Raw genomic sequence first — 18,021 nt, 5'->3', positions numbered from 1 at the left:
AAACCAAACCCAAAGTCGAAGGTTTTAAAATTAAATCTTATTTAATAAATATAACAAAACAAAAAGATCCGGTAGGTTGTCCAAAAATCATGCTCAATTTTTATTTTGAATCATTGTAATATTGTCTAACATACTTATTATTTTTTTTTACTCATCTTTTGGGTTTATTACAATTTTTTGTTAAAAAATTGTAGGTTATAATATAATGAACACCCGTCTTCCAGTGTTTTAACCAGGGTGTCAAAATAACACAAACTACATATCTACGTGTGGTCATACAACAAACAGTACCGTACGCCGTAATTCAACATAAACAAATATCCATATGCTCAATGTCTATACCTGTTGGGTTAACTATCACAATAACACAAACTACATATCTACGTGTGGTCATACAACAAACAGTACCGTACGCCGTAATTCAACATAAACAAATATCCATATGCTCAATGTCTATACCTGTTGGGTTAACTATCACAATAACACAAACTACATATCTACGTGTGGTCATACAACAAACAGTACCGTACGCCGTAATTCAACATAAACAAATATCCATATGCTCAATGTCTATACCTGTTGGGTTAACTATCACAATAACACAAACTACATATCTACGTGTGGTCATACAACAAACAGTACCGTACGCCGTAATTCAACATAAACAAATATCCATATGCTCAATGTCTATACCTGTTGGGTTAACTATCACAATAACACAAACTACATATCTACGTGTGGTCATACAACAAACAGTACCGTACGCCGTAATTCAACATAAACAAATATCCATATGCTCAATGTCTATACCTGTTGGGTTAACTATCACAATAACACAAACTACATATCTACGTGTGGTCATACAACAAACAGTACCGTACGCCGTAATTCAACATAAACAAATATCCATATGTTCAATGTCTATACCTGTTGGGTTAACTATCACAATAACACAAACTACATATCTACGTGTGGTCATACAACAAAACAGTACCGTACGCCGTAATTCAACATAAACAAATATCCATATGCTCAATGTCTATACCTGTTGGGTTAACTATCACAATAACACAAACTACATATCTACGTGTGGTCATACAACAAACAGTACCGTACGCCGTAATTCAACATAAACAAATATCCATATGCTCAATGTCTATACCCGTTGGGTTAACTATCACAATAACACAAACTACATATCTACGTGTGGTCATACAACAAACAGTACCGTACGCCGTAATTCAACATAAACAAATATCCATATGCTCAATGTCTATACCTGTTGGGTTAACTATCACAATAACACAAACTACATATCTACGTGTGGTCATACAACAAACAGTACCGTACGCCGTAATTCAACATAAACAAATATCCATATGCTCAATGTCTATACCTGTTGGGTTAACTATCACAATAACACAAACTACATATCTACGTGTGGTCATACAACAAACAGTACCGTACGTCGTAATTCAACATAAACAAATATCCATATGCTCAATGTCTATACCTGTTGGGTTAACTATCACAATAACACAAAAATTGGGTAAATCATCCAAAAAGTTTTTCATCTTAATTCCCCCCCCCCTTCCACGATCTCAGGCTCATTTTCTTTTCTCACCGTCCCCACACAGAGGCATATCGTTGGTACGGTTCAGATTCAGTTTTGTCTAGATTATTTGCTTAGAGATTTGTTCTTTTGTAGGTGTAAAATAATTGTCATAACCAATAATTTGGTCAGGCGAACAAATAGTGTCCATACTGTATTTTAACTCGATAACTCTTTGATTTAAAATTATCAAATTCAGTGTTTTTTAAATCCTGTTTGTAAACCAAGTAAATTTTTTCAATGTAAATGTGCAATTTAGGCAACTATTAATCTTTAAGATTTTTAAAATTGTGAGATTTGGCTGAGCTTTAGTGAAGCTTCTTTACTCAAGAGGCTGAAAAAATTTATTTTGCATATTTTTGTCTGTGTGTCCACACAAAATTATCTTGAAAATTAACTTATCTAGACTTGGAATTTTGAGTAAAGCTTCATTTCTAGTTGAGCAACACTAAATTCGATGATTGTTCTTGTCACATCATGAGATTTGGCTGAGCGTTAATACTTTAATGGGTCTTTCCCCATGGGTCTCATGAGTAACCATGATTTCAAAAATAAAATTGCGGAATAAATAAATTTGGAAACAAATTACGTACAATCATGACATTTTTATTCATAGATTAAAACAAAATATTAGAGTGGAAAGTCAAAGTTTAAAGTAGGGGGCAAGATTTGGTTTCAGCTCACTCTTGCGCTGTAGTATCTTGCATTGAAGTGCCCTCTCTACTGGAACATGTTATTTGAACATTGTTATGAAACCTAACTTAATAATAACAATTTTTAATGTATCATGTGGCAAGATATCTTGAGAATTATTTTATCTATAGAATTTTTCATGAAACTTCATTTCTACATAGACAAAAATGTGTTCTATGACGGTACGTATCCAACCATAGAATTTAGCTGAACGTAATGTTCGTGTCAAATTATTTTTTGTACGATTGTCTGTCTGCATATCAGCCTGCAAGACATTTCGAGAATTAAATGAGTTATGGATTAGATATTTTTCATGCAACCTCAGGAAAGCATGTTATGTGACACGTGATGTGACATAGTACCTTGTATGTACTCTTACAAATATATTGAAAAATATAATTTCTTGCTGAAACCTTCAAAATCCACTATAATGTACAATGTGGGTTTAAATTTTAAAGTATGGTGAAAAATGATATTTCATTCAGTGTACATATTCCTTATTTAAACAGGTTCTTTCATAAAAACTTCCTGAGAGGCCAAAAAAAAATATAGTTACCAATGCTGGTATTAAGTAGCTATACAACAAAAGATACATCAAAAATATAATATCTAACTCTTTTATTTGATAAAAACCCAATTTGGCAAGTATGTGAAGTCACATTGTACACAATAAGATTATACTCAGTATGGAAAAGTACGTGATCTACCTATCTTAAACTTTTCCATATTTATACAGTCTAATGTTTAACGGAGCAGTAGTAAATTTAATAGTGGCCACCAAGTGTCTCTTTAGCACATTCACTGTGGCTCTAGTACTCTTTAATCATCCAGTATGTACTGGTGTGTCTGCCGCACTCAGTGTGTGAAAATGTCCATTCTACATTGGATAATAAAAACACTACAGTGGTCATCCACACTCATTCTACCCTTCATTATTCCTCTTGTTTAATGAGTTTGAACTGTTAAAGAAATTAGTAGAAATGCCATTGATGTGGAGATGAATCAAAACAAGATTGGTGACAATGACAGTGACCTCTGTGTGCTCTAGACTGGTCAGCTGTTCGCTGCTATTGTCTACAAGGACAGCTGTTATGCAATCAGCTGACTTGCTCACTTGGCACTAACTGCAGTGCAATACATCATCACAGCCAACAATGCTGTCATTTGATGCTAACAGTTCACTCTGTCACCAGCAATCATTGAGAGAGATTTTGAACTTTATTTTCTCATTTCCAAGCACAGCTTTTTTTGTGTAGTCTTTGAAATGGCAACAGCTAACTTAATCAGTAGAGGCTGTTTAGTGAGCTAATTAAAACAAACTGTACAAGTGAGTAGTTTTGTTATATGAAAAACCTCTAATAACATAACAAACGAAAACACAACCTTGTACTTTGTATACAAAGTTTTTTTTAATATCTCCGTAGTGAATAGGAATTGTATTGTTTGTAAAGTGGATAGGTATCTGAGTTTTATCTTGTGATATTATTTTAGTACCATTAGAAGGTTGCACCTTAAAAGTTTCCTTACTTGGGTAACTGATTTTTGTAAAATATGACTTGAATGGTGCTGTTTTCTCCCTTATCATTCAATTATAGACATGGTATAAATGTGTTTCCTCTGTTTGTGCAGGAAGTGCAATGTTTAAGTGACTATATAATAATGGAACAAAAGACATTCTCTATTCTAGTGAATGTTTGTCATGTTGCTTTAATGTTGATTTTGTTAAACATTAACTAAGCCGATGTATAATATGATTATTTAAAAATTAGATTTTTAAATACTTCCATTACTGGTCATAAACTTTTAATTTAAATTCATGTATATAAAAAATAAATACATAAAAATATTGATGATATTAAGTACTTGTAGTCATGTTATAAAATACTCTTTAGTACTTCTTTTTTAATTGGTTATATAAAAATTGTATCTATTAAACAATTAAGTACTAATTTTTGTTTTTTTATCTGTTGCAGTCCTTCCAGGGTAGTCAGGGCAGGGCTTATCTTTTCAACAGTGTGTAAGTATAAATATTTTGTTCACTTGCAGTTGTCCACTCATGCAAAAGTTATATGTATAACCATTACGCATTTGGGAGTTTTACCATTTTTAACTATTAAGTGTAATTCAATGCAATAATTGACTTCAAAATTTATGTTTTATTGAACAATTTTAAAAGTAATTTTTTATTGAATCCTGTTTTATAATATAGAAGATTAGATGTATTGAATACATTATCATTGCATGGATTCAAGAATCAAGAGTTTTTATTTACTAGAAGAACATTTTTGGCATGCGTGTTTAAGAATCTAAAAAAAAGACAGTGGTTTATTCGACGTTATTTAACTATTCAATGCAACATAATTTTGATAAGAATACATTATATAATAGCACTTCAAAGTAACAAAATATAAGGTGCACAGCAATGTATTATTAAGTGAACAAGATTAAACATATAACAGCATAATGACACAACATGGCTTGGCTATCAGTGTTCATTTGTTGTCAATAGCAATCAATGGTTCTGGTAACATATTAATGGCTAGTGTTCATTTTACATAAACCATAAAGATGGTAAACCATAGCATTTATTTAAAAGTGCACTGGTGTTTATTGTAGAAACAAAATATCGTCTACTTAAGAAACAATACAAGTGGAAAACACGTTTTACAACATGGTAGTAGACTATGTTTTATTCATTCATTTTCCAGTATTTCCTAAATGAAATATGGAAATACCACATTAACGCTTACTTACTTCATTGACAAAAGAAATTTAATTATTGATAGTATTAAGAACAGTATAAATGTATTTTTAACAGTGTGCATGCTACTCGTGTTTCTCTAACAGATTATCTATAAATTAATGCCCATATAATTATGTCACCATTAGATGGTTGACTTTATTTGTAGAAAAAGAGAGGCAAATCTCCTTTTGTCTTAATCTGGTTGTTCTATTGGGCCACTGGCCTGTGCAAAGATCTTATTAAATGGAACAAGGAGAGTCGGTACATCAGTACTAGAACTTCAATACTCTAAAAAGTGAAATGGTCACAGACAGAATTTGAACCTTCACTATTTCAGATTCAGCGCCAAACTCTTAACGCCCTAGATCGCTTTGCCACCGGTTCTCCTTAATATAAGGTTTATATACAGGGTGTGTAAAATATTTGTAAATACCTTACAATGGGGGAATATCCCATAGGGAGTGTCATAGAAATCTTAAATACAAGGTTAGTATCCATGCAATTGGTACTAACCTACAAAACACAATTACAAATGTTGTTACAATTGATTGTCTCTATCAAGGTAATGTCGCCTACTACATTTTCATAAGCTGTATTCATTATAGTATGGTGGCTGTTGAATTAAGATCAATATTGAACTTTTAAACAGCCTCTATTTTGTATGGGATAAATGTTTAAGGTATCATTCCATCAGAAAATAGAGTACCTACTTTTGAGTACTAAAAGTATTAAATTTTGTAAAAGTATTGAAATTTTGAGAATTGAATTTTGGTTATTAAAAAATATATTTGGATGTTTCCAGGCATTTTGTACTGTATAACATATTTAGTAATTTTCAATGCTTTCTTTCTTTAGACTATACCTATATTGTTAAAAAATCTCATAGTAGTTTGTGGTTCATTTAAACATTCTTGGTCAGTAGCAAAAGTTATGTGAAAAATAAAATCAATACCATTTCAACAAAAATAGTTTACATTAAATTACAATTAATTTACCTTACCTTATTCATTAATCCTTACCTATTTAAAAGCTTTTACATTTACATGCAATAATACAAAACATTCTGGAGTTTTATAATTTGAATTTGTAGCTATCACCTTATTACATAGAAATATTAATGCCGCAATTGTAAATCTGCCAGATGTCTAAAACAAGTACAGTAGAGCGTAAATATTCTCATTAATTTTCAGATTGTACCTCCTTGTATAATTAATATAATTTATATCTACAGTTTAAAACAATCATGTATATATTACATTCAGAAAAACTTATAACTAACACTACCAAGTTGCTTAACACATAAAATCTCATGAAGCGTTTTCAAATAATACTATCATCCAAGCTTACATTTGTAAGTTTGCTTCGATTACTACTAGGCCAGTCTATTATGACCTCTATTGCTTAAAAGTAGTAGATATGCCAGTTTCACTTTGTTGTAGTATAAATGTTTTGCTTTTGTAAGCCAATCGATATAAAAACTAATAAGTTGTATGTACCTAAACATAATTAACATGATGTTAGATCATTTTCTCACCGAGTTAATAGTGAGATTTAATGTTAGTTTTTATAGGAAAAATGGAGGAGCATATTAAGATGGTAATATAATGTCAAAACGATTTGATGTTAATTAAAAGCTCGCTCTCAAGTTTGACCTTAATTTCAGCAACTCTGCTGATGTTTATTGCTGGAATAACTCCATTTGCAGTGTCAGTCGCTTAGGTTTTACCACTTTAGTTTTGTAATTGTCAAACTGTGTAAGTTTGCAAATAAATAACGTAGTATGCAGCTGACGGGTAATTGGATTGTAAAAGTTTGTTCATTGTTAAGCGTTAGTTACCAAAGAAATAGTAAATTTCAGAATAACAAAAAATAGATATCTGTTCAATCTCTTCATCGTGTAAAAGATAAGTTATGTATAAAAGTAATAGTTACTTTAGTTATAACTAAAGTAGAATCAATGTCTGTTGATCTCTACAATTAGTGATCAATTGAGAAATCTTAATTTAGACATCACGTTTCGGAATGGATGATAGATGAGCTATACGAGTATATTGTAAACAACAAGAGCCTAAAATGGAGCCTTGGGGTATTCCCATCACCAAAATGTACCATAAATATCCTTCCGAAAAAAAATAGGATTTGTTGTCAGGAGGAAAATTGAAATGCTGGAAGTTTAAAAAAAAGGTGAAATGGAGCTTGTCGGAAACATTCTGTAAGTGATCATAGGTATCAGCATGATTTAGCCGTTCAACAACAACAGCTGTTGCTAAAAGTGATAAGTGTGTGACAGTCAAGTGAGTGACCTGTCATGATGCTGTGTTACTGTGGAGAGAAAAGGTTGCAGACTCTCCCATAAACAAAACTACACACAACATTCTCGGATATCAATGGTAAGAAGAAGAACAGAAATCAGTGTGAAATTACAGACAGTTTGTGGACCTAAGGCATAAAATTTATGAACACTAAAAAAAATACCCAAAATAATGAAATAAAAAGTTTATTTAAATCCTTGTTTTTATTGAAATTCTATTTCAAAATGTAGTAAATTCATGTAAACCACATACCATTTAAATCAAGCTTAATTCACCCATATATTAGTTACACTGATCCATTTCAAAAAATTAGGACTGATATAGGGTAATATAACAATTGTATTATATTTTCAAATAAATTTTAAGACAAAATAAATTATTAAAATCAATATAATTTAAATTGAGAAGTGCATATTAATTATACAATATCCAGAGGAGAACTTGCAAAGAAATCCCTTAGCAGAAATATTGAATGAAAAATCAATTAGTAAGCTATAAGAGGAATAAACATAATTTGAGTAATTTTTTATAAATGGTACTAAAAACTTAGCGTGAACCATTAGTTAGTGAAAATACATGAAGCTAACAAATAAAACTATAGAAAAACAAAATTTATTTGGATAAAAACCATTATGATATTTTATAATATAATAAATGACAAGTTAAAAACATTCACCAGGCAACTGAGAAACTGCATGTAGAGAGTACAGAAGTAGTGACTTAGACTTACAGAGAAGGATGACTAAACAACTTTGCCAATCTTTGTATGAGATCAAAACAAAGTGGTTTTCAAGGTTTCAAAATGTGAAGTGTTAGATTAAACAAGCAATGTTGGCTATACAATATGAACTTTAAATATCAGTGAGTATGTCTAGATAAGAACAGTGTTTAAATTGAAGTATATCATAAACAAAGAAAGAGAAATGTCATGGCCAAGGTTAAGAACCTAGCTTAGTTTTTCATCTCTGTGAGCAGCGTGCAACTGCATATTTTAGAGGTAAACATACTTAATTAACTATTTCTATTCAATAAAATATTTAATTAAAAAATAGCCTACTACTTGTAAGTTAATTTTTGTTTTAAATTTTCTTTCATAAAGAGGAAAAGTGAGGTTGCCTTCCAATCAATTAAGTAGAGAGATAATATTCAAAATTTACTTTATCAAGAACCTGGTAGGGCCTTCTTAAGTAATACTCTTGATTATAAGGGATGGCCATGATTGAATCGAGAAAATCACAGAATAAACAAATTTATAAACAGACAGAAGAATCATATTACATTTATTATGTGACATAGAATCGTATCACATGTGATGAAAGTACTTTGTTGGATTAGTAGGTAAGTTATGATCTGTGAAGTACATACTTCATGAATCATACACGTGGACATTCATAGAAAACAACACCTAGCTGGAGCAGGTTTCTTGTTTAATTTTAAAATTATGATATGAAACTAAAATAAATATCCATTTTGTCTCAGTTGGAAGAAAGGTAGATTTCACATGACGCTGTCAACTTGAAGATGCATTATTAGTTTATGAACTCAACTCTGTGATCCAAAAGTGATAGATGAGACATTGGTAGCTAAGAATGGAGCATATTAATCCACAAAGGTTCCTTTTTAACTAGATCTTATCTTGAAAAATTTTGACGACTTCTGACTTAGTCAGATACTTTTACCTCTAACAGATTTATTCCTCTAATAAAGGATTATATCCTCGGTTAAGATAATCATCCGGTAAACTCAACCTTTGATGATCCAATCTGCCTGGTCTACTTATTCTCATAATTGACTCAATTCCCTCAAGGAAAAAGCACCTGATTCTTTTGACTCCCTGCAACCTTAACATTCCTGAGAATGTCTTCTGAGTGAAATAAAATACCCTGAGCATCTTATTCAGCTGATAAAGATTACCTTATTTGGTAAAGGATTTTACAAGTATCTCAAACACCTTTAACTTTAAACCCTCTGTCATACTGACAGTATACAATGTCAAGCCCACTTCCTGGTATACTAGAAACTTGAAATTCAGACAAATTCTAACTTAGTCTGTGTACTCATTAGAAAACATTGGAAAGCTATCAATTTCTTTTTTTATATTAACTGATGAGAGTATTAAGAGGATTTATATGATTAGTTGAATTTGGAGATAGGGGTTTGCTAGGGAGTTAGAAGTAGCCCTAGTGTTTACTTATTTTCTGGATACAACAAAAAGGACTGGATCTTTTATGTAGGAAATTTAAATTTAAAACGATTGTGCTAGGGTTTGAGGAAGGACCTCTGGTTTGCCAGTATACAGCTTGGGAGAAATTACTGCACCGGTCAGCCGTTTTATATGTTTTTGGAATAATGGAATGACCAAATCCAAAATTTGAATAGCCGCCATCTTGAAACTTTAAGAGGTATCAAAAAAGTAAAATAATAATAGTTATTTATAATTACATAGTATATGTAGAAAATGAATCGGTTTGGATATATGGTGGTATTAGTTGAGTTAAAAATGTTGCTCAAATGTGGAAGGCAGCCATCTTGAAGCTTTTTATTGGTTAAGACTGACTAATAAACTCATCCATGCTACGTAGTACTTGATTTCGTACCAAGTTGTCTGGATATTTTGAGAATTACGGCAGTTATCGTGTTCACAAGCTTGCGTTATATTGTATAAGCCCTTACGTACGTATATATGTTTTCGGATTGTGTTGGTTTTGGATTCTGGGGATCATGATCGGATAAAATCAAAAAATCTTGCGGAACTTCCATCATGAGGGTGATTGCAATAAGCAGATTTCTATGAAATCTACCTATAATCACTCTCCAGACTTGGGTTTCATGTTGACTTAAAGATTGCATGTTGTTGCCCGCAGGGTGAACGTGGGATGTGGCCCTGCCGAGGAGAGGGTTCTGCTCACTGGTCTCCATGCTGTCGCTGATATATACTGTGAATGCTGCAAGACGACGCTCGGCTGGAAATATGTGAGTTCAAGTGTTTTATGAGCCTGCATGTTCAGAAATTGAGTTCCAACCAGGAGTGTAAATGGAAAAACCAACTACTTAAATACCTGATTTTGGTATCATTTTTTGGTTAAATACAAGTTTTTTTACGTCATAACTAAAAAGATAGAATGTGATTTATGTGGCACACATTCCATCTAAAGTATTTTTTACCAGAACTGGAGTATATTTATACCATTTCAAGTATAATTTGCTCTATTGTAGGGTATATTCTTGCTCAGAGGTTTGCTACAGAGGTTCATATGGATGGTGCTAACATAAACTCCTTGATCCTTTAATAAACTCCCGAAAGAAAACTCTATAGCCGTTTGTTTGGTCCAGTAAATATGAGGTCTATGTATTTAGCATGCCTCGACCATTCAATGTATCTGGAAAATGGTACTGGAGAAAGTCCTTTACTTGCATGAAGTAGTTCAACAGTGCACCTTAATGATCTTCATCATCCTTGCCAATCTGTGGGATTAAAAAGTTTTCCATCAAACTCAGGTACACTATTTCATTAATTGTTTCTCTTCGGAAAGTTTTCTCTTGCTCAATTTACAAAAAGCATTATGTTTTTGGCTGTCATTAACATGATCTAAAGTTTACTGTCCTGAATCCTACATTTGTGGTTACATATTAACTTTTATCACTTAAATGGAAAGTTTGACTCATCACTCAAGGCCATGTTTTTTTTTTTATAAAAGTTCGTCTTCATTAAACTTGTGCAAATTGCAGCTTTTCAATGGATGAATTTCAATCGGTCTGTGTATTTCATATTAAATAATACAATTCCTTGCCTTAGGACTGAAACAAATAAAGAAAACCCAATTAAGGTTGTCCGTTACATAGATACTTCGGTACAGCCAGAAAAAGGACAGCATCCAAGTATTCATCTCGGTTGTATGGCTTGTTTCTTAGTTATTTTGTATTACTGATGAAATTCTTGATATTGTCATCTGCTAATATGGTTGAAAAATATTTTATGCTTAACCTACTTACACAGAGAATCAAACAAACATTGAAATTGAGTTTTTTTAGTGTTTTATTCGTGATCATATATCAAAATAGTGTCAAAGAGGAATAAAGTGAATTTTTTTACTATAAACTCTCATTTTCTCTTGAGAACACGGGCTCGTTCAAAGAACTACTAACTTATAGACCGGATCCTCCAACAACCAACTGGTTGGAAACTTCACAGTCAATTTCCAAAAGTTCTTTTGCAGCCAATTCCCAAAAATAAAATTCTTGCACGAGAGAAGTCTGGCACCACCGTAGGAGGGCTTCCTTATGTAGAATGCAGATCAGTGGGCAGGGATGTTGAAGCAGTTGGCAAATGTTGATTGTGGATATTCATGTTTCTGGTCAAGTTCTGTTAAGAGGCATAGAGCATATGTATAGGAAAAAACCATAAAGATCATTAGATCTCAAACAAAATATTGTCTGCAGCTTTTTCTAGGTGAGAGTACTGTTATTGCTCACTTTTGCATTAAAAAAATACATTGCATATTTGATATTTGATGGTCCACGCTAAAGTATGATGCCATACAAACAAGGAAACAAGGAGTGATATGACATTTTTACTGCTTGTTTTTGTACTGATAAGAGTTAACTCTTTTGAGTGCAAAGTGACTAAACCAAGTTTAATGCACAGCAAGACTACATGCATGTTCCATGACAGACAAGTGTCGAGAATTACACCCACGTGTTTGGTAGAGTCAACGATCTGAATATTAGGCAGGCCAGATACTTGTGCCTTTTATCTTCATAGGATGAGTTCAATCGCCTTCTTCTTGTAAAATATCAGATTGTTTGCTAAGTAGTAGTATTGGGCAACATTGATGGAAATGAAACTTAAAATTGTTAGGCGTTCTGAGAGGTTTGTTGCTGGTGAGTAGGACTGTTTCATTAGCGTATATTACAGCGTGATGCCATCCAATTGCACTGGGAGACTCGCCATAATAGTACTGGTCCCAGAACTGAGCCCTGGGGAACACCTCTTTCCACTTTTTGCAATTTAGATCTTACACTTTTGGTGGTACCATTTATTTAAACAGTTTGTGTCCGATATGTGAGGTAACTCGTGAACCACCTGACTGCCGTACTTATGATTTTGAAGTCTTCAAGCTTCACTGTGATAAGATCATGATCAAGGCTGTCAAACACCTTACTAAGATCTAAATGTGTACTTGTGTTGGCAATTCTGGTGTCAGTTTCATCTATCATGAAGTCATTTCCACCAATGTTCCGATAGTACATGGACATTCCTGGCAGAAACCCATTTTGACCATAAATAGCAAGTTTTTAACTTACAGATGGTTTATAAGTGAACTTAGTACCACTCTTTTTATCACCTTAGAAAGGATAGAAACCAATGGTGTTGATCTGAAGTATTTTATGTTGTGAGTATCATGTTTTGTTTGAATAAAGGGTAGACTTTGGTTGTTTTCATCATAGAAGGAAACATTCCTTGGTCCATTGATTTATTTATTACATCTGTTAAAGGTTCACACAGAACTTCAAGACTCAGAAGGGAGTCTCCAATTCAGATGTCTTCTTGTGTGATTAATGGGAGATTAGCAGGTGGAGTATGTATGTTGTAGTTTATCTTCTCATACATGGTTTTTGTAAGGGGTTTTAAGACTGCAGAGTTTCTTCAGTGATGTTAATTAAGTAAGAGTTAAAGTACTTTGCTTTAACAGAAATATTTTCAACAATGCCTTCAGCTGTGTTTAGTTTCTGTGAGGAGTTTTACGGTGATTTTAGGCGCTTTCTGTATTAACCACATTCCAAATCGCTTTGTTATTATTTTATGATTCAGCTATGATATTTTCATTGGCCTATCATCTAATTTTTTTAAGATGGAAATCATACTCTTTCTTCCTTCTTGCTGCTTCTTCTTATCCTCGTTCACAACAAGATGGGCCATCCCTGGGCTTTTTATAAACTCTGCTCTTAATTCGTTAGCTCTTGCATTATACATGGTAGATTCGCCTTTAGGTCTGGATCTTGAAGACTTATAAAGACAGGTAAAGTTAAGAGCTGAAGTCACTATATTGAGAACATTTGAGTAGTTCTTGTCTGTAGTAGAAGATCCTTGCTGATAAGTCAATACAATCTGAAAAGGGGCAGTAGAGAGGACATATCTTCTACAACTGGAGATTTGTGTGACTATGGAAATCAACACTGATGTTTGAGCAGCTCAGTGTCTAGTATAGGGTGTTATTTCACTAATCGCTTCTGTACTCTTCAGTATTGAACATGTTAAAGACCCACTGGTTGGTATTAGAACAAGCAACACCAAGTATTTACGTTCTTACAAAACACCACCCACTGTTGTCTTACTTTTACCATTTTAGTAAAGATTTTCTTTTTCCTGAGGGAAAAGGACGGTTTGTCCCCGCGCTTAGTCCTAAAATGACCTTAAGTCCCTTACTTAAATTTGTGTCCTCAAAGTCCGAAGCTTTTGGAGAAGCCGATCAGATTTGAGGGCTCATGTTCTCTGATGGCCTTGGGGCTGAGGAGATATGCTCCCAGGAATCTTTTCCGAGTTTCTAAGATGGCAGGACAATGTAACCAAATATGTTCTGCTAATTCCTCCTCTTTTACCATTTTAGTAAAGATTGCTTTGTGTGTTCATGAGCTAATTTTTTTACAGGAACATGCGTTCGAGTCCAGCCAAAAATACAAGGAGGGGAAGTATATCATCGAACTGGCACACATGATAAAGGAAAATGGCTGGGACAACTAGCGGTGGGCGGCGCGCAGCGAACCGCGCACAGCCGCCACATGCCCACCCTCGCCAGCATCCCCGCCCACACCCCCTCCACCACCCGTGACTGGTCATGCGAGGAAGTGCTTGTGTTTCTACTGACGTCCGCACCGTTGTAGTCCTCGATCTCGATCGCATCAGGTTTTCCACTTTAAGCTTTAAATGTCGATTTTTCAGTGTACGCTCGGGTATTTGGTTCAGTTGACGTTAGTACAATGAGCTGGCAAATCAAAAAGAATGTGATGTCATGGATGGTATTGAATGGTGTCGTTGAATTGTGTCTCTAATTGATTACTGTTTGTAAATTTCTATGTTAAAATTTATATTTTGTAATCTATATTATGACGTTTGTATTTAAAATAAGGGGTTTATGTACTTCTGTTCTGTTTAACATTTTCTGTTTCAAAATATTTTTTGTTTGGTCAGATTTGATGTGATTAAGTTATTAATTATGGACTAGAAGAAAAATACTATTTTGCCTATCATAACTTTAAGCCCAGCCAAATTTTGGGTAAAAAAGAACTGCGTTTATGGAATGACATAATAAATGTAAATGTATACCTTGGTATGGACTCTATTATTTAAATTAAGATTCTAAAAATTGTGTTGACCAAAGTAACAAATAACAATACCCAGTTCATATGGTATAAAAGAATGTAATGAAGATGTAAATTACCTGGGCTCACTACAGAATACACTGTTTGAAGTTTTCCATATTTTTGTAGAACACACATGGTGACATTGATAACGTCCAAAAATTTGAGGACCAAAGCCTCTAAAACCCTTTGGACCTACAAAAATAAATTCTTTTTCAACAAGCTGAAGCTAAATGACAATTTTTTAAGAACTATTTCTGGTAAAAAAACTGTAGTGGAATTAAAACATTTGTATTGATTTCTTTTAAAGAAACTTAGAAGTCAGTTTAAACAAAACCATCATGAATACTGCAATAAAAAAAAATACATTTGCCCTTTAATGCAAATTACTTATATATACTTAGTCATATTTGATCTTATTTCTGGATCAACAAATCCTATTTATTCGGAAGGACTTTTATAGTACATTTTGGTAATCGGAGTACCTTAAGGCTCCACTTTGGTGTGTTTATGCAAAAGAAGGTTTCTGTCAAATTTGAAAAAAAAAACAGCTCAAAAATAGTCTGTAAAACACACATACATGTACACATTTCAGATTTTTATAAACAACACAATACATATAGCCTACTATAGAGGCCAGGGTCAATATAAATTTCATCCTTCTGACCATGTGAGGACAACTTAAACAGCTCAGTTTTCGTAATGAGAATTTGTTAACAGACCAGATTATAAATAATATTGAATAAGAGGTTAAAAAAGAAATAACAAATTTTTGTCAAGTAATAATATACAAACATATTTTTATTTAAGACTACAATCTAATGTTTTGATCTTTAATTGCTTAAATGCTAAACTGAGTTTATACATACAAGTCTCAAATAATTACAAATTATGAAAAAAGTAAAAACCAATAATATGCTATACAAAATATTCCACAGCTCTGTAAAACAATTGACGCACTTATACCCACATCAGCAAGTAAATCTGAACAAACTATTTTTGATATAGAAATTACTCTAAGACTGGTTCATACTAGTCTTTTACTAAATTTTAAAAACTTACTTTTTCATTTGTATTAATAGTATCTGATTGTTTATGTTGTCTTTGTGTTGTATATAATTTTAATATGATATTGTACCATTGTATTACTCATAATACTATATAGACTACAAATAAGAGTAAATGCTAATATCCATACGTATAATATCCATAAACATTCAGTGTAACAAATAAAATTACTAGTGACACATTATTTTTAGAGTTTGACTCTTAAGATAATAAATGTGATTTTGTTAAGGAACATGTAGTCAGGTTCTTGCCATGTTTTAAATTTTGAAATAAGAAAGTTTAATATCATATTTTTACTGAGGATTTAATATTTTTATACTTTCAAACTGTACGGTAACTAAAATAATAAAAGGTATATAACTTACTAAAGTGTAGTCATCTGACTGAATTAGTTTTAAGGAATTTCAGTAAGGACTAAACAATTCTTGATTTCAGTTATTCATGTAGATTTGATTTAAAATTGTAATAACAGCTATAAGTATTTTTATTTTAATATGAATATGTAATTATTGTTTAAATGTTATATTGTTGAATGCTGATAGAAATTTCATATTGACACTACATTTATATCTAGTGTTTAATTTGTTTTGCTATTTTCTACTGAAGTACTTCTACGATATTATTGCTTTTCAAATTATTAAATTGACTTCCTTATCAAAGTAGTTAATAGGTGAGATGATGAATTATTGTAATTGATAAAAGAGCACATAGACACGCAATGATGAATTTCCTCTACAATTAAGTATGTTGCTAGATGTAGTTTCTTAGATGACATTATTATTATTTGTATTTTGTAATGATCAATAATCAGTAATCCACTTATAACTGCAACAATTCTTTATTTTGTATATGTTCACACCCTACAAAGGAAATGATTATTGTAAAAGTAGCTTTCCGTTTCATACATAGCCTAACTTTACATGTTTAATGGATTTATTCGTTATGTTACTTATAAATTTAAAGATTCGGATTAAATCAAATTTGACAATATGAGTTGCAAATAATCTAAATGACATTCTCAAAAGTTGTATAGTTGATAAGATTGTTTTTACCTTACTTTCCAAGCTTAGCGATAAGATAGTGTATGTGTAAAACATAAATGTTTAAAAGGACTAATTGTTTTGTTACTGTGTAACTAAACTTAAGGGGACTTTGACCAGTCACGTAGATGTCAGTGCGGTCGAGAACACACCCTCGGTCGAGAACATGTCCTCGATACGAGAACCGAGAACTTATATTTCTGTGGACTTGTGATATCACCTGATCTCATGCTGGTGTCGGCATTGCGATAAGCGTTATCTACAATATAGTTGATGTGTATTACTACTGTAGTTCTTTTCCATTTGTGGTTTTCATTTTTTGTAAAAAAGGCCTAACTGCAAAAAACACAAAAAAACTGATGGTTCATTATTTCTTCAGAGATTCATATAGCTATACGTGTTATCTATATATTAGTTAAATATATGTAATAAAAGTGTAAAAATAAGAAAATCTCAAAATTTAAATCATTATCGGTAGTGTGTTGTACATAGTTAGATTGTTCATCTGGTAATGTATATTTTTGTATGAAAGATCCGTTTTTGTGCTAACAAGGAAGTACAGTTGGCCGACGAATTGGAGTCTGACAGCCTGTACTTATAGATGATAATTTTTTTACCTAATTTAGTTTTTATACTTTCTTCTGCTATACATACATCGTTGTTAGTTTGATTTCGGCAAATCCATTCTAGTCTGATTTGTATATAGGTGAGTTTTATGCACGACAAAAGCTGTACGCTTTTGCATTTCTCTTTGTTTTGATGTAATCTTTTTGTTTTTTAACGAATAAAAATATTTAAAGAGCATTAAAAATAGTTGTACGAATGTCAGTATTTTTGTAACAAACTAAAAAATAAAAATCTGTGCGAGGGTCAAGCCACCGTATCCGGACATCGGTGATACTTGTCAGAATGTTTCCCGACAATCTTGGTGTTCGGTCGGAAGTGACGTGAATGTGTGCGTGTGGTCGATGGTGCCTGAAAAGTTGTTTGGTGGACCAAATTCTGTATGATTGTACAAAATTATTTTCACTTATTCTAGATCACTCAGTGGTTAAGCTTTGTATTAAAATCGTAACTACAAAATAACAAAAAGAACCGATCCACTCACAGCCACCTAGATACTTGGTCTGAAGCGTATCTGTGCTTAGAACCCAAGCTAAGCTTGCTAGAGATTATACTTTGTGGTCAAGCTAA

General features: G+C 32.5%; 1 protein-coding gene across 5 annotated transcripts in view; it reads left to right on the top strand.

Moving 5' to 3' along the window:
- The window catches only part of LOC124367668 (protein yippee-like 2), a 231,823-nt gene extending 213,802 nt beyond the window's left edge, over positions 1-18,021 (top strand). For all 5 annotated transcript variants that reach the window (XM_046824675.1, XM_046824677.1, XM_046824680.1 and 2 more), the window contains 3 exons: positions 4,279-4,322; positions 10,225-10,333; positions 14,010-18,021. In XM_046824675.1, the coding sequence (XP_046680631.1) occupies positions 4,279-4,322; positions 10,225-10,333; positions 14,010-14,102 (246 nt within the window). In that variant the 3' untranslated portion in view covers positions 14,103-18,021. The remainder of the gene's footprint in view (positions 1-4,278; positions 4,323-10,224; positions 10,334-14,009) is intronic.

This window comes from Homalodisca vitripennis, chromosome 8, assembly GCF_021130785.1.
Source record: "Homalodisca vitripennis isolate AUS2020 chromosome 8, UT_GWSS_2.1, whole genome shotgun sequence".
In the NCBI taxonomy this organism is placed as follows: Eukaryota; Metazoa; Arthropoda; class Insecta; order Hemiptera; family Cicadellidae; genus Homalodisca; species Homalodisca vitripennis.
Note: the sequence above shows the minus strand (reverse complement) of the source record. Positions and strands in the feature narration are given on the sequence as shown.